Source organism: Rhopilema esculentum, chromosome 6 (assembly GCF_057945365.1).
Source record: "Rhopilema esculentum isolate cy_ngs chromosome 6, ASM5794536v1, whole genome shotgun sequence".
Lineage (NCBI taxonomy): Eukaryota > Metazoa > Cnidaria > Scyphozoa > Rhizostomeae > Rhizostomatidae > Rhopilema > Rhopilema esculentum.
The window spans coordinates 4178757-4197591 of record NC_142820.1 but is presented as its reverse complement, the minus strand read 5'-3'; the positions used below and the strand labels follow the sequence as shown (position 1 = coordinate 4197591).

Genomic DNA, 18835 nt, shown 5'->3' with positions numbered 1-18835 from the left:
TGTTATTTAGACTTTCTTTAAACAGTGCTTGTGTACCTATCCTTGCGCAGGATCTTACTAATGAATGTAACTTCCATTGGTTAATGCCCTTAGAAAAAATCCCAAAAAAGTGTGATTGCAAGTGCACTTCCAGAAAATTATCTTTAAAGTCAGTGGCAACAAAGGGTGAGAGGGAAAGATCGAAATTCGTATGAATCAGTCCCATTCAGCTTGCAGAAAATAAGAGTGCACTAAGTTTGTGGGCAATCTGTGACCATGTGGGGAAAATTAAAAGATATCACGATCAAAAGTAATCATTCGTTCACCCGTTCGCTGGACTCGTTAACTTTTTAGGTTTACCTCAGTGTCCTAGGCAACATTTTGTGCAAATTCATTTTCCATCTATAAAACTTTTGATATTTGTAATAATGGTCTTGATTAATCAAATATATAATTTGTACATTTTTTTATATATTTATATAATATGATCAAATATATCTTCAAAGTAACCTAGGGTAAATATTTTATTCTCCTTACAAAGATTTAGACACCTATTGCTGTTACCACCAGTCACTAGTTAAAATCTAAATATGTTAGAAAAAAGATATGCAGAACAAGCTGTCAAATGAAGTCATGTGGTAAAAAAGTACAAACAAATCAAAACGACGACGAGAATCCAATGAAATCCATTATATGGTAAACTAGAATTTTGAAATTTAAATTATGGAATCGTGGATAAAATATGTGCATTTGCGAGGAACGTGAAATACAAAGTTAAAAGATAATGGAGCAAAAATGTAAAGCAAGAAATTACAAATACAGAGATCAGAAAAAGTACACTGTTTTTGTAGCTTAACATTCATGCAATAGCTTACTTTGTATTCTAACTCGCCCAGAGGCCAAGCTAAGAAAATTGTTTGTAGGGGTGAAGAGATCATTTTTGCCGACAAAAAGGGCAAGTCTCACTCTTTGAGGGTGTGATTAAAAGATAAATACTCTTACATACTGCTTTTATGCGTTTCTGTTTCAAAGTTTACACTCTAGTGCAATACTTTGAAAGTTCAACTACATAGAAATGCTAGTATGCTACAATTGTTGCACAGAGGTTACAGAGTGAGTACAAAAAATCATCTTTTGCCCGGCAAAAATCCTTACTGTGCTAACGAACAAAGTGTTGGGGGGAGATTTTTGATATAACTTCAAAGACGACGGCTCAAGAAACTGTCGCCATTCCGTGTTTCGCGCCCAAGACAATAACTGGATTTTGGTGCCACACCCTTCAGGTCGCTGGAATTTCACTGCTTTGTGTTGCGTCGATTGTCAATTACGACATCAATATATTTAGTGTAATTTTTCTGCTGAAGTTTTTCCTTTTATATCTCTAAGATCATAGTTTTTTGGCCTTACGTTAGAAAATTGTTTTCTTTTTATTTAAAACCTTTACAAAATGTAGCAATTAGTCGAAGCAATGAAAGTTTTGTTTAAGATTTTTATGTAAGGTAGCCTGAGCGATTAAAATTGAACATGAAATTACACAAGGAAACCCACTTCAAAAGGGCTAAGGATTGGTTTCTACAAAAACATGACAAAAATAATTTTTTCTAGATGAGTGAGATGAGTGGAGAAAACTGGGCCTAGTCACCAGTCTGTGCCATAACTTAGGCCTGTGCAAAGATGGCGGGAATGACGGCAGTGTAGAAGATGGAATAGTTGTAAATTATATTATCCTGTTTGGCGCCACAGGGAAACCGGTGAAATCAGCTTAAGCTGTGTTTTATTTTCGAAGGTATTATTGCGGAATAATTCTGCCCTAATTCTAGAAACACTACCACCAGCATTGGAAGATTTTCATAGGCCGCGCTTTCCGTGTGGTTTAGGCCTACTACAACACAACTAGTGATGGAGAAAAAGAGTGGCCAAAAAGAAGTTGCCGAGAGCATCTAAAGCGCCTGATAGCCACAATCTGTCCTGAATCTTCAAGCCAAGGTTTGAAAAGGCTATAAGCATGTTGGGATGTGCACAGTTCAACGGCATGGCTTTGAAAGGATTGAACTACAACTTCTTTGTAACGCGTAGCGGATATTTCTGCCAGCCTCTGTCAAGGAAATATATACAGGGTGAGAAACTTATTAAGTATAAAGGGTGATAAGACTCTTGAGAAGAATTCCTTGAATGCAATTGCATTTAGTTGCCACAGCTGTAATTGAATTTAGCCTACCAAGTTCATTTTTGTTCAAGTTTATTTTAGTTTAAGTTCGTGTAATTTTAAAATTTTCTTCTTTTGAATAAATCGAATAACCACTAACAGCAAGGTTATCTATCGAGTTGTGCTTTGCCGACTAAAATAAACATGTTATTCAAAATTTGATACATTTTGCATGCTGGAAATTCTGTAAAATATGAGGTCTTTGTAGGTCTAATAAATAAACGAATAAAGACAATTTGGTGAAATCTGACTTACTTCTCGGAGCTTCTAAGGAGAGGAAATTCTACTCATATGCCTCCTTACACTTTGTTTTGGAGCAACTGTTTTGAAACAATAACTTTTGGGGATGGAATGCCCTACTGGTTTACTCACACATATACTGATTACACACCATCGGGAAGACTGCACTTTAGCAACCCATTTTTTTGTTCCCTGGTCAGAAGTTGAACTGAATTAAAAACCTTTTGGTCTAGCCTGGTTTCTGAAACAATCAAAAGTTATGTGCCACCATCACATAAGCACAAGTTATGTACACTCCCCTCACAAAAGTGCACAGCTTTGTTCAAAATGGTGCCACATTTTGTCACTTTTTCAATTATACCAAATGTTTGAATGCATGATTTAGAAGAATGGGTATGCAAATTTTGGCAGGAAATTATTGAAAACCTTTTGACCCCTTAGAAAACAATTCAAGGTTTCCAATTGGCTGAGATATGACCCGATGTGCACAAACTCTGGCCCCATCAAACCTCTGTAATTTGGTCTCAATTCATAACTTTATAAACTGAGCCAAAATAACAGTAATCTGTTAGCAAACTTCACATCTTCTATTGGCCATAGCTCACCCAATTTTTGACAAATTTAACTTATTTTGCATATTTGGGAGTATTTCATGGTGTTCTTTTGTGTTAATTGGTCAAAATTTGAGAACTCTATTGCAAGATTTAATTTTAACAAGATAAAATATTATTTTAGCCTGATTCCAAGGCATGTAAGAACAAAAAGTCTGTAACCCAAGCCAGAAGTTGTCATCGTTGATTCCAAAAAGATGATTTCAAACAGAGTCCTCTTGCCAAACAGAGGACTTTGAAAAACTTCATGTAGCTGCTTACAGGCGGAGATAAGCTTACTGACTATTGCAAGTTTCGAAGTAAATTCATGCTTTACATATTACCAAATAAAAAACAAGGCAAAATGTAATTCAGCAAGTTTATCAAGAATGGATAATGATAGACAAAGCTTCTGACATATATAGTGAAGAAGCCTAATCATTTAAAGTGCAAATTTTGGCATATGAAATCATCTTATCACATTTCCAAAAGTCTTTCATTTTTTTAAAAAGCTCGTACTCTATAGCTAAATAATATATATATGTATAATTAAAAAGTTCTATAAACTTTGCATGTCAAATGGAAAATGTCTTCACATCCCAGAGTTTCCTGCCAAGAATTCTCTCCTGCTTACTGTACTATCTCATGAACATCACCTTACAAATATCTAGCTTTTCAAATTGACTTTTCTTTGATCCATGATCCAGGAAACTCTGATCTATCTTCTCAGGGATAGTTAGGCAAGTCAAGAAAAATGAACACATAGTTGACGTAGGCGTGTTGGAAAAGTTCTGTTAAAAGTTCATAGCACCCCTTCCATACAATCCTTAAATTTCCTTGAACTTCAGGTACTGGTCTCTAGTGCTGAAAGCAAGCTCTCTTCGTCATGCAGTCATTGCCATTACTTGCAGCTTCACATTGCCATTATGAAAACTGGACACTTGTATGGTTAATGTTTTGAATAAGTTCCGATGACTTTGTAAATTGGGTTACAAAAGGGTTCCTTTGTTTGTGTAAAAAACAAGCCAGGGCAATTGATTGCCATGGCTGCAACAGGGTTCCTCTCTTAAAAATACAATATAGTACAAAGGGCTGCCATGACAATGACAGGGTTGCTCTCTTTAGTGGAATATAATATGTGACAAAAGATTACCATAGCTACCACAGAGTAAAATGATTTTACTTTAGAATAATTTGCAATGAGTCCTAATGCAAATGGGCTCTTGTTCCACAGCCCTTGGCATTCTCTAAGTATGGAATTGAGAAAGAAAGGAAAAGTCTGTCTTAGGAACACTTGACAGGATTCAAGAACCCTTGGAACACAGTCTAGATCTGCAACTGGTTCTCTGAGAACCAAGAAATCATTAATTAAAATAATTATTTATGTTTTGCACAAAATTCTACAAGAACACATTGCCCAATTATTTGCAATCAATTCAAGAAAGTTGAAAGTAATGAAATTCAAAACTTTTAAAGATTTTTGTCATTATTATTTTTAAATGTGTGCTCATAATAAATGGAAGTTTTGATTAGAGGTTGTTTTATTTTCAACCCACTCCCATTAGCCACCTAAAAACACAGACAGTTTGCATAACAATAGCTTTTGATAGTTCATGTGCCAACCCCCCTCCCCCCCACTTTGAGGTGGTCCAATACTTTTGTAAGGGGAGTGTAGTGATGAAAAGATTAAAAACTTTGGTTATAAATTCTGAGTTTAAAAATGCTTAGTAAGCCTGGTATGTTTAAGTGGTTTGAGCCCCCAGACTACTATCTTGTCAAAACAGCAACTCTATATAGAAATTTTGAAGTCACAGAAGGGGAACACACAGTATCTATAGGTTTTCTTTTTCATTGTACACAATAAGGGTTTTTTATCCTCTGTGTCTGTTATATATACTTACACAGAGGGCTTAAATTCAGTTCAGACACTTTTCCATGACAGATTCTTAGGCTGTTCTTTGTCCAGAAATGATATTTTTATGAAATTTGATATTGTCCATCTGAGGAGATCATCTGCTTAAATCACCTTTGTCAGCTTCCAAAATATGTTTCCAACACTGATTTTGTTTTCTGTTTTAAGGCTGCAGGAAAGCACACATCACACACAAAGGTCATAACACAAGATTGCCTTCTGCATTTGGCATTCCTTTTGTCTTCCAATGTACAAGGAAATTCAGTGATGGCATAAGTAAAAATGAAGATGGAAATTCAAAAATTTTACAGGAACAAGCTAACAAAATAGAAAATGTTTTAAAAGAAAATAAGCACAAAATTGATGTATCTAAACCCCATATTGGACCAGAAGAATGTAAGTAGCCATTGTATGTCATTTTACATATAATTACATTTTTTATAATAACATATAATTATAAATAATTACATATAATTTAAGGTTTTTCCAAAAACATTTCTCTGTGCTTTCCCTGCCAAATGAATATATTTAGATGTTTGCTTTTATCATCTATGTCTGATATTTCTTAACAGTTAAAATTTGTGATTTTCATAAGTTAATTTGTCCTATAAAAATATTTTGTTTTGAATTTGCCAGAGTGGTATTTGATATTTCCTTTGATACTGTATTTCAACTTGATTTGTGAATCAAAATTTTATGATCCAGTTATTGTTCAAAAGATATGTTTATGCTATTGCTAATGAAATAGAAAATGTTTAACTTTCTTCAGCTTTGAAGCCGTATTACTACAAACCAACTGCTCTTGATGTGGATTATAATGTCCATTATACAAGAAACACATTCATCTCCAGCTCAAGAGCTATCAGTGATTATCTGCTTTCATCAAGGTCAGTACATGATATTTATGAGTTAAGTATATAGTTATAAACTGTGAATGATGACTCTATTTAAGAATGAAATAATTTTTTTTCAGACTTTCAAAGCTGAAACTAATAATGTGCTCTGAAACACTATATTTGGTGATACAACTGTAGAGCTGGCAAAACTCAACTTTAGGAAATGAAACACACCTAAAACTGACATCTAAGTCATATATTTATGAAAATGTTTGCTCAGATTTAACAACTTCTTTTTTATCCCCTAAATGGTTTTACATGTTAAGAACTCTACCTCGTCCCTCCCACTTTTCTTCAAAATTTACTGTTTAATTTACATAATTAATATGGATTAAATTTTTATGATTGTAAGTCTTATGATTGTAAATCTTATACATGTTATCTTGATATTTCGCATTGAATATGAACCAATTAAGTAATGATAAAAAGCATTTGCATATGTATGTTTTGTCAAAAATGAAGCATTCAGCAATACTTAAAGGATTTGTGTTTTATTCATATCATTGCTCTTTTCCCTTAATGGTATGCAGTCTAATAGTAGTATTTAGTATTGTGAAAGAAACATGTTTTGGATTCATATTTTTGCTCATTTTTCTAGTGATCTTGATGGCCTGCGAAAAACAAAAATGAGAAATGCATACAGCAGTGACATCCCCCCTGATTTCTGCTATCTTAAATTGGATGTAGAAAAAAGGTAGTTGGTGCTTTGCTTGTTAACATTGCAGTAGGTAATTGTTAACACTAACCTCTTCTAGCACTATGTAGTCTTACATGCTAATAATAACAGAAGTCAAGTTTGTTATCAAAGTGTTACTTTCCTTTCTCTCTTTCCACATTTGCAGATTGGTATTCTTAAATGTCTTTGTGAGTAAAAATTGACACTTGCATTGCTGGCATCCAAAAGTCAATCAATAATCCTAAACGATTATACTTTATTGAATTAGTCTGATCTCATTTATCAACTGTGTCTTTTTACATCTTTTATCGAAGCAATCCGTGGATAAGCAAATTGTATGTTGGGTCTCATGGAATTTTATCTCCATTACGTCTACAGAACCCTGGACTGATACATTTTTTATTCAAAACCCCACAGAAATTGTGTTTAAAATGTCTTTAATATGTCTCTCTTACGCTGCTCGCTGTGATTGAAATAATAGTTTCTTGAATCTAATAACTTTTTCCTAGGGCAATGGAAGTTTGGGGGAGCATGGAAGCATTGGAAAGAGAGCGTAAAAAGCGAAAAGGTGAAATGGAAGAAGGGGAGAGATATCGAAAAGGTAGGATTGAATTAAGAATATGGTATATGCTGGACAGTTCTTGTCAAACACCACCCCCAAGAGTACATAATGAAAAATAACGGAATGATGCGTTTGATTGGCTCAGTGTTTTCACCAATCAGGACAGCCACTTGTATCTGGATTTCTTGTTTCATAGAGAAATATTCTGAATAGCCTAGGTAAAAGAACAATCTTGATTATCAAATGATTCTTACATTTTCGGCTCCTTATCTTTTGTTATGGTTTGTCAGTTTGATAGAATTACAATTCTTTGCTTTTGCAATTAGAATTGGAGGATAGGTCCTCTGAGATAATTCTATTTCATCACTGAATCCCTATTCTGTGACTCCATCTTTTATATAGGGCTTTTCTTGCATATAACCTGTCCAAGTAAGTCTTATCCACACACAAAATTTTCACTCCTCTTTTGGCTTTGGGTCTTTATCCCATGTTTCATGCTGTAAAATGTGTGGGAAAAGAAATTGCTGTAATTGCTAGTGAATGGCTACAGGCCACTGATTGCTACAATAGTACCGACCATTGCCTGTCCTTTTTCGGACGATAAAAGACACATCTACGTTAGTTTACACATTCTTTGTTCTAAATAGTAGAGAGTGAATCTTTAGACTAGAAGTAGAGTCATGAAGACTTTTCCCATTGGTCAGCCAAACTTAACAGCCGATGTTTGCAGAGAAAGTAGCTTAACACTTTGCCTAAATGAGATATCATTCTAATGTGTTTCACGATTTGTTTCAAATCTTGTTTGCTACACTGATAATTTGGGGTAACATTTATAAATAAACTTGGTTCAGAAACTTAGCTTACACGTAAAGTGTCTCAGCAGATATGTAGATGTCTGGTTTACAAATTTTGAACTGGATAAAAAGTTCCGTGTTTGTTTATTTATTTATGGCAAGATTTGAGAATTAACAGTCGCTAGAAGCTTTCCATTGATTCACAGGCTTTTTGTTTGCTTATGACATTTCCATAATCCTGCATAATTTCATTTTTGCGAAATTCCAGTAAAGGGTGTTTAACATATTTGTTAAAGCGAGTAGTAACGCCGCTGTAGAGCTGATGGGGAAAGCCATTTACAAGTAAAATATGTCCTGTTCTGTCTTTTACTTCCTGCTTCTTATAGCAACCATACAACATCGAAGAGGATAACAGGGGCGTATTTTCTAAATGTGAATTTCTGAATGGGGGGTTTTTTCGATAGGGGAAGGAGGTTTGTTATATTGTATTTAGAGTAGATCAGATTTCACTTGTACAAGGAATCGATGTATAGCTTGATTAAGTTAAATTTAATAAAAGGTTTTATTTGTGACAACGTACGCCTTTTTGGTGCCCCTGGGCTTTTGTTTTTTGAGGTCATTCTTTTATCTTCTCATCCGCCCTAAAAACGGGCGGGGTTTTACTTTATGGTCGTCTTTTCGATTGGCGCACCGACATCCCTAATATAAATGATCCAAATGATGAGTGAAATTCTCCTCCAGTCCGTTATTGAAAATGGTAAATATTCTGAAGACCATCATACCCTTATTTGCCAACCTTTTGTATGGTATCTGGAACATGTCTTAATGCCGATTTCATCATCTCCAGAAAGATCGGCATTAACTACAAATTCGGATGGTGAAACAAGATCAGCATTCTCTGCAGGAAAACTAGATTTTCCTAATGCCCATTCACTAGTCGCATTCGCTAACTGAGCATGATCTTTGCCTGGGCGCACGACTGCCCTTCTTTAAACCATTTGGACATCTTCACTTATGTTATTGTCTGTAGTCGAAGCACATGTGACGAGAGGGACTTATTCGAGGGGAGACCTATTCTAGGGGGGCTTATTTGCTAGAAGTAATTTTGAAGTGGGCACTTATTTATGGGTGGTGGCTACGTCAAGGATTTAAATATGTTTTCGTTTATGGATGTGGAAGCTACCCGAATTTCGCATATGGGATTGATTGGTCAAATTGAATTACCACGGATTACCAAACAGTCTATCAGAAATGAGATGTGGATTTGATTTTTTGTTTATGGCTGTTCTCACTGTGCATTGAGATTGGTAGTCGTTACCTTTCAGGACTTAGCGCGCTTCTTGGACATCTAAAGAAAACTATTAAAGACCAAACAAAGCAACAAGAAGATAACCAGGTTAGTAAAACGTGTCTATGTTCAAAGCGAGGCAAGTCCTCATGCACGTTAAAAATTCTTGAACAGTTCGAAAATTCTTGATATATCATTGATGATTGTTCAAACACAAACCAGATCTAAATGGTTCCAGACAGCATTTGAAGTCAATAAAGCATCTCACTGTAGGATGATATGCATTTAAACTTTATTTTTGTTAGTTTTTCTTTTAAAATATGCCTATACTATATCTCTATCTATATTTTGAATCTTTCAAACTAAAACTTTTGCCGCAGATGTTTGGAGGAGAAAGCCAGAGGAAACTGTTATTGGAAGGATCGGCAAAAGTTGTGATGTATGCAGTTGCTGCGTAAGTACTGCTTATTTATGATCTTTTAAGTTCAGTTGATATTACATTAGATAGTATTATAATTTATTGTATGTGCTAGTTATTATATATTTATATATTGGTATGATATGATATTGTATATGATGCATGATGTATGATATATGATGTATGATATATGATATATGATGCATGATATTTGATGTATGATATATGATCTATGATATATGATGCATGATATATGATCTTTGATATATGATGCATGATATAGGATATATGATGTATGATATATGATGCATGATATATGATCTATGATATATGATGCATGATATATGATATATGATGTATGATGTATGATATATGATGCATGATATAGGATATATGATGTATGATATATGATGCATGATATTTGATGTATGATATATGATCTATGATATATGATGCATGATATATGATCTATGATATATGATGCATGATATATGATCTATGATATATGATGCATGATATATGATATATGATGTATGATGCATGATATATGATCTATGATATATGATGTATGATATATGATGCATGATATATGATCTATGATATATGATGCATGATATATGATCTATGATATATGATGCATGATATATGATCTATGATATATGATGCATGATATATGATATATGATGCATGATATATGATATATGATGTATGATATATGATGCATGATATATGATGCATGATATATGATCTATGATATATGATGCATGATATATGATCTATGATATAGGATATATGATGTATGATATATGATGCATGATATATGATCTATGATATATGATGCATGATATATGATGCATGATATATGATCTATGATATATGATGCATGATATAGGATATATGATGTATGATATATGATGCATGATATATGATCTATGATATATGATGCATGATATATGATATGACAATGACAACAAAGATAATGAAAAGGACAATGGCGAAGACGAACAAGACATTGACGATGGCAACAGCGACGACAACAACAAAGACAATGACGAAAAAGGCAATGACGACAACGACAAAGATGAAAACCACATCAAAAACCACTGCGACAAATATAACGGCGACGATGATGAATGTTTGACTTATGAAAAACGTCTTTCTCATTGTCTTTGTTTTTATTGTCTTTGTGATCGTATCAAACAGAAAGTTTATGAAACTTTTTTGTTTGAAGGAATCTGTTCGTAATGCTGTTCAAATTCTCTGCTTACTTGTATACTGGATCAGCAAGTATGATGTCTGAAAGCATTCACTCTTTTGCAGATGCTGCCAATCAGGTATTGCTTGCCGTTAAATAAACTTTATAGAATGAAATATTTAGCCATACTGCAAAAAACCCTTTCAATAGAACGTTTGTGTTTGTTTCTTAGCCTTTTATGTTCACAACCGCATCTCAGGTATAGTTTTCAGCTCTCTCTTTGGCTTCTGAAGCAAAATATCTGTTCTTTTATTCTTGATCCTATTTTTTTCTCTAGTGTTTACTGGCCTTAGGAATACTCAAGTCGATAAAGGAACCATCGCCAGATCACCCGTGAGTACGGAGTCCATCAAGAAATATATTATGCTATGCCTTCTTATAGTCACTGTGTTCTGCAATATCTTCATGTACAGTTACCTTATCCAGATATTGAAATTTATATACCCAGTTGTGGATCGAAATAGGCCAATCAGAGAAACGCAAGCACAAGACCGGTATAGTTGTCCAATCAAATCACAAATTAAAACGTTTGTCACAATTCACATTCTTTCTGCCTCTAACATCAGTTAATGGGCACTGTGAAGTTGATATGGATAATTGAAACAAGTTCCATGACTCTTTCGACAAGGTCACAACGGGGTTCAAGAATAATCCGTTGCTATTAGTATCCATTTCAAATTCAAGCTTTATGATGATGTTATTTTTCAACGAAAGGTATGGCTGGTCAAGGGCTCGGTACGCGTACTCACTTATCAGCGGTGTTGGTATCTTCTTTCTGGGATGTGGATTTTCAGTCTATCATGGAATATCAGTAATACTGCATCCAACACAGTTAACATCCTTGCCAGTGGTACGTTTTTTCAGTTGTCTAAAAATGTTGCTTCAATTCGACTTCAGTTTGATTATTCCTGTGGCAAAGTTTGTTTAATCCTGTATAATTATTATCATTATTTTTGCAATGAATTGTTGCTTCAGCCAAAATCTTACATTCGCTAAAATGAGCATATACAACCGAGCATATGCTTCTTTAATGCTTACTATATGCTCCGAAGAAGCTTGGTGATAGTGCCAAAAAGGGAGGGGGGCTGGGATGGTGTTTTGTCTTGCCTATAAATTTTACGTTCATTGATTGATTTTTCTAAGGAATTATTGAATTCATGTTTTCAATTCTTCACTCCTTTACAGGCCTTTGCAGTTCTTGGAGTATCAATGGTTGTTGAAAGCTGTAGGTTTCCTACATCCAATACCTGTCGTTAAATTTACATTCTTTCATTTCTTGTAATAGTTGCACTGATAGCAAACCGTTATTGACCATTATCACTTCAAAGGGTGTGACACAACAATTCATTTTGTAGCTGTTAGAATACACTTTCAAAATATGTAACAAAACCATAAACTTTTTATTAACCCAAATGTGGCTATAATGAACCCTTTTGTAACCCTAAATGAAGCAGCGATATCAAAATTGTAAGAAGTCGGGATATTGTAAACCGGGAATTCAGGATATTGTAAACCGGAAATCAAGATATTGTAAACCGGAAACCAGGATATTGTAAACCGGCACTGTATACTCAAAGACAGACGATTACGGATAAGATCTTCCAAATCGTTTTTCGTCAGCTCGTCTGTGAGAGCCAAATAGAGTGGATATTTGACAGTCCCAGAAAGGATGGAAGCTGTTGTGAAGAATAACTGGGGGAAATAGGCCAGAATTAAGGACTTGACAATCGGAGAAGGAAATAATATTCTCTGCGTCAGAGTCCTTTGGTCTCCTTGTTCATATATCTCTGCAAAGCCAGTCAAAATTAACCTTAGTCGTGATCGGTCATTTCAATACAGTCTTACTTTTACCCAATGTTGAGTAACTTATCCACTCGTCATTTAAAGCAATTTGCAGACAAATGAACCTATTTCCCCATATTTTGTGACCAATTGTTTAATTCCTTATGGTACGGAGTGTCACAAAGAAAGCCCCGGTATATTTTTGAAATTTCATTCCAAACATATATTTGTTCTGGAAATTTGTTAAAGTTCCACTAGATACCGTCTCATATTTTAACACATGCCTCTTTACTTGCACGAGCTTGTTAATTATTTGAATTATTCTTCTTATAGTGACTATGATAATGGCTTTCAAACAAGTTCAAAAAAGTGCTCGTGAAAGTGGTCTCAGTTTTAAAGAGTATCGTATGTACAGTTTTTATATACTTATATCTCTACTAGACAGATTGTGCCAAAAACTATAATGGCGGGCTGTTTCAGATTATGAGTTGAGCTTGTTCGCCGTTCCACCTAGCAGCTTTAGAATCTATCTCGTAAAAAGGAAAAAACGCTGTTCTGTAGACATGAGTTCGTATTTACCCTTGGACTTCATTGACAATATTTTCTATTGGCACTGATTGGACAAACTTTACAGTCATGTACTAGCGCTACTACGCTACACGTGCTTTCTGATGCATCTAAATTTTAGTAGAATAAGGAACTAAGATAGTCTAACTAAAACCCCTCGATTTACCTCCCTTTTCGCATCCCGATTTTCGATGGAATGGGCTCTTTTCTCCGAAACAAGACCACCTTTGACAAGAGGAAGCCTTGAAGAGGCGAAAGAGCCGTTGCTCTTACATTTCTATCATGTATTAGTACGGTTTCCAGCCACTTTTCCTTCGCCAACTTTCGTGTTTTGTATGCCCGTTGCGAAGGCAAAGTGACGATTTTGATCTATTCATGATCTATTTTTGGCCTCAAGTTTATTGTTCTCAGCTATGCGTGTTGATAGAACCCATTGTTTGTGCGCTTGAACAATAGATCGAAAATTGTTAAAAACGTCACTTTGCCTCGGCAAGAGGCATACAAAACTGTACAAAACAGGCGAAGGAAAAGTGGCTGGAAACCGTACTAAAACACGATAGAAATGTAAGAGCAACGGCTCATTCGCCTCGTCAAGGCTTGCCCTTGTCAATATTGGTTTTGTTTCGAAGAACAGAGCACATTCCACCGAAAATCGGGATGCGAAAAGGGAGGTAAATCAAAGGGTTTTAGTTAGACTATCTTAGTTCCTTATTTTATCTTGCTAAAATTTAGATGCATCAGAATGCACGTGTAGCGTAATTTAGATCCATGTTTCCTTTTAATATATAGAGTTACTGAAAAATCATATTTCGATTTTGATGCAATTTATTCAAGGTTCAACCCTCTTTGAGAATTATGTCTTTTCTCTGTTCTTTCTTTCCTTTCTAAGCTGGTTTTAGCAAGGGGTGTATCACCCTTTCCAAATGTTGTAGGAGATTTTTGAAGACATTTCAGAGGTTTTCGGGGAACATTTCTCGAAACAAATTGGTTCTTACTCATAGCGTACGAGTTTTTCTTGGAGTGATATTCCCTTCGTATTTTAGCACCCACTGCTTCACCACTTTCTGAATAGAAAAGCACAGGTTTCGTCCTGGCTTGAACAGACAAAAATAAATTTCTACCCTTTTTCTTTATAGTCGTCCGCGGACGAGACCCAAATGCTGTCGCAGTTTTGCTTGAAGATAGTGCTGCTGTGGCGGGTCTTTTCCTGGCTGCTGGCTGTCTTGGCCTGACATCATACACTGGGAATATTATCTTTGATGCGATAGGATCAATTACTATTGGAGGTAGGTTGGTTTCTGCCCTAAATACTTTGAAAATTCTCTTGTTATCTTGTTCCAGACCCGACCTTTCTACAGAGTCTGTAATTTCCGTTATAAATCGGCAGCATGGCCCTTTTTTGCAAAATTTCTTCCAAAACTGGTCTTCTCAAATACCAGGTGAGAAAAGGTTTAAAAAGCTGAAGATAAACTCCGTACAGACAAACACGCAGCTTCCCATGTTCATAGTTGAAATAATGAATACTTGTGCATGACACGCGGAAGATTAAGTAACTTTACAGATACTCAACATAAACTTGTTTTACATATTTGCAATTGATGTCTTTTTCAGCATTGCTGGGTGCTGTCGCTGTATTTTTAATCAGACGGAATACGGATGCATTAACTGGAAGGTGAGTTTGTTGCCAAAAAAGAGCAGAATTAATAAAGGGATCAACATTACAAGCGACTAGCTGAGCTGGACATTGCTCATAATTTGCATTAAATTACCTTACTCACCTGTTTCCTAGGAAAAATGCTCTGTATTTCAGCAATAGAGTACCAAGCTCTCCTATCTGCTGTCATCATCATCGTCATGTTTTTCTTTTTAGGAACTAGTTCTCATTTTCAAATACTCGGAACAGCAATTGCTGAAACTTTTTTATCTAATTGGTCTTTTGATTCTATCGCCTAGATCAATTCACCCTGATCGTCTAAGGCAAATAATCGAGATTCTTGAGAACGATATCATGGTCAGGTGAGTTCAAAGCTATGAAACATAATCATCATATTATTTAAACAATTTTTGCACAATGTAGAGACATATTTGTAGCTCGTTGTGATAAAGGTCATTTTATTCTCAGGTCAATTCATGATGTTAAAGCTACCGAAATGGGTATGTTACTTTGCTATTCCTTCATATTGAGCATTCATTCGTTTGTAAATTTTTCTTGATTTTTAATTAAGATAACGAAATTCCTGTTTACCTTATATTTATCCTTTTTTTATACGGAATCGTAATAACAGGTTCTTATTAAATTGTTTTCTTGCTCTTAAACCAGGCATTTTTGATGTTTTATCTTAACGGGTTGTCTTTTGTCAAGTCTCTGTGGTTCTACTAAAGCTAACCAAAACTAACCGCTTGTGCCTTTTCTATAGGTGCTGATACGGTTAGATTCAAGGCAGAGATAAACTTTGATGGAAGGGAGGTTACGAGAGTTCACACTAATCGTCTGAATATGGAAGAGCTATTACTGGTAGGACTTCTATGGTTTTTTACTCAAGTTTTGCCTACTGTGTTACATTCGTTTTCGAAAGGCTTGGAATCATAGCGTCATTTTACATGGTCAGTTACAACCACCTTCGTCTCTTTAATGTTAGAAGGCACGGGTCCTGCCTTAAGGTCCTGGGTCCTTGTTTTCCGGTATGCCCAATCATTTTATGGTTATGAAGCTCTAAGCATCTGAATAGATATCAAAAGGTCAAATAGGTCAAAAAGCTTAACCTACTTTAAAACAAAACAGATTGTGGCAATGCAGCATACTCAACAGCCACGAAAGATAAAAGCTATGAACACTATAAAATGCAAGATTCAAATAAAAGCATCTGAAGAGGTTTTGCGATCTCTTTCGATATCAAACAAGTTATCTTACTACTTATCTTGCAATATTTATAGTTAGTTTATTTTGGCTAGGTTTTGTTATTTATGAATAAAATTTCAAATTTCACGGATATTTCAAAACGCATTCTGGTTTATTCTCAGGGGCGGACACTTGATCAAATATTGAGGGGGGGGGGCAGTCCTATTGTTTTGCTAAGATGACCCCACATTTTCTCATTGTTTTAGAACAAAATACCATTGTCCAACCACCCCCTCGCTCCCCCCTGTGCCCGCCACCGTTTATTTTCAGATAGCCTCAGCAACTCACCACTCCATTATCCTTTGTATTTATTTCGCTTTTCACTTGTCTGAATATTTTTCAAAATTGAAATCTTCTTGATTAAATATTCAGCACAAAAACCCTCCGCAAAAACGATACGGAGCGTATCGGATTCAAGCGTCTTCGTGTGAACAGAAGGCCTATCCGATATGAAAAGCGATCCGATACGAAATGAGTCCGGTATCGTGTGAACAGGGCCTAAATATTCAGCACGAAAACCTGTCTTCTCTTTGCAGGAGGTCCAGTCAATTAAAACCACCGAGCAACTAGAGAATTTCCTGTTGGATCACGGGGAACAAATAATAGATGTCTTAGGGTCTCAAGTAGACAGGATAGAGAGAAACATTAAAGTATGTATTTGTTTGAAGCTGCTATTATAAAACCCTGGGTAGCAAGCCCGGTGAGTTATTTGATTTATGGTGATTGCAGGTAAATATGGCAGGGGCAGCAGAATTTGCCTTAGACTGGCAAAGGTTGGGGAAGGAAGTTGTGCCAAAGAGGGAGGTTAAAACTGACTGGAGACAAAATATCTCAGGTTGCAGGGACGTGGGAAAATGATCTCCGTGTTTTCTTGCTAGTTTTTTAGATAGTTCACTCAATTTAGAGAATTATTTTTTATGCTTTTATCTTTTTAAACTGTAAGTTTGTTACAAAATATTCCTACTTGAGAAAAAACAATATTATCTGTTCAAAATTGTTAAGTTATAGCCAAATGGTTTCAATCGCTTTCCCTTACAAGTAATTTTTTTTCGTTATAGTTCTGTTCTTAAAACTAAAATAGCAGTTTTTAGTTAGGAAAATTTGCATAATGTTCCTCGGCAAATTCTGAACATATTTAGGTGATTTTGTGACTCTTATTTCGTCGTGATGAATTGATATTATTTACAAACGCAGGTTCGACAGAGACAAGACAAACTTAACCGAACATAGCAATAAATCTCATTCAAAAGTTACATGACTTAGACTTGAATGTTGTAAAAGAATCATCTCACAATCTGAATACTGGGATTCACATTACCCACTTGAGCAATCGCAATAACAGCTAACAATAAGTTTGACGTAACTTTGTCCAAAAAACAGGGCTACCAAATTGACTCAGATTGAAGGTCACGACCCTACAATTTTGCACATTCTACGAAATTCTTTTATGATGCCATCATGTTACCATTCTGCAAATAGTTTGAGATCAGTTATATAGAAACAATCTGGTTGAATGCTCTGGTCAGGTGCTTTGCGAGCAAATAGAGGAGTGAAAATATCCTCCTACCCTTATACGTACCTTTCCTTGCTATTTAAGTATTATTTTACTAGGCAGTCGCCACTTTATTGCCCGTTTTCGGGCACATTGAAGCTCCTATCCATATCCTTTAGCAGAATGTGGCTTAAATATAAACATAATTTAAAGTTTTTCTTCTTCACAGAAAAAGTCACCAGAAGTGCGACATGTTGATTTAGAGATTTTATAACTACCTCGGTTTCGTGAGGAACTACTCTTATTTAATTGTATTTACAAATTCATCTCTATCCATTCACAAATGCATTTAGTTAACAGTGAAATTTTCTTTCTTTCTTGGTGTCTTAGAAACTTTTGTTTTTTATAATAATCGGTACCGAACGTGCCTGAATAGCTGGGAGAGCGATTTCGGATTTCGAGTTATTCAGATCGAAATAGCAAACTCTAATTTCTTGTTGTCAGATGAATTACAACTACCAAACTTCTGATCGATGAATTTTCCAAAATCGGATGATAGCATTTTTGCCGGAAATAGAAGTAGGTGTTATTTGTTGAAAATAGTCATCTATCGACACATGGTAATCTAAACTGACAAAAATTGCTTTTCTTTTTTAGTTCTTTTTATTGATTTTTAATGTTAATGTTTTTAACTGTGTTTCATTCATTTTTCTCCTCCATCTTATTTTGTGGTTACTTTTAAAATCTAAGAAAAGTTTCATTACGAGCTACAATAGAAAGGTTGTTCTAAAACTTTGCAAGACCTTTCCTATTTCATGTCAACGTTACAATAGACAAAACTGTGGGACATATTGATAAAACGAAGCTTGAAAATATTGCCACAGATATTCCTCCAGTTAAAATCCAATGTCGGAGAAAACATTTATTACTGAAATCGTCTCATAAGGGGCAGGGGTGATGAAAAATCAATGTACCAGACCATGCTCTATCGATTACACTTCAATCAATATTTTTATTAATTCTTTGCGAAAAGTTGTTAAAGAAAAACCGGAGGGCTTTTTTTAAAAATTGCACATTTTTACTTAATTTTCGAAGATTTTCATATTACCTGGAATTTCTATCAATCTATGAAAATATAAAAAAACCAGTAAAACTATGGTATTTGTGAAGTTTAATAATAAAATCAGTCAACCAACCCCTGCTGTTGTCAGTAGCATAATTCAACACAACACTAACGAAAAAATGCAATGCTTTTCAATTGCAATATTTAGTGCTTATT

The 18835-nt window shown here is 35.0% G+C and overlaps 1 protein-coding gene across 1 annotated transcript; it reads left to right on the top strand.

Moving 5' to 3' along the window:
• The first annotated feature begins 1609 nt into the window (after nt 1-1609).
• On the top strand, nt 1610-18248 carry LOC135686428 (proton-coupled zinc antiporter SLC30A9, mitochondrial). Its single transcript, XM_065202657.2, has 19 exons — nt 1610-2096; nt 5096-5323; nt 5697-5814; nt 6422-6517; nt 7009-7100; nt 9181-9251; nt 9524-9597; nt 10793-10895; nt 11094-11149; nt 11531-11666; nt 12002-12041; nt 12932-13003; nt 14302-14451; nt 14777-14837; nt 15119-15181; nt 15288-15319; nt 15583-15680; nt 16601-16714; nt 17786-18248. Exons 1-19 carry the CDS (start codon nt 1985-1987, stop codon nt 17828-17830), a joined length of 1761 nt encoding a protein of 586 aa, XP_065058729.2. The 5' UTR covers nt 1610-1984; the 3' UTR covers nt 17831-18248.
• Nucleotides 18249-18835: the final 587 nt, after the last annotated feature.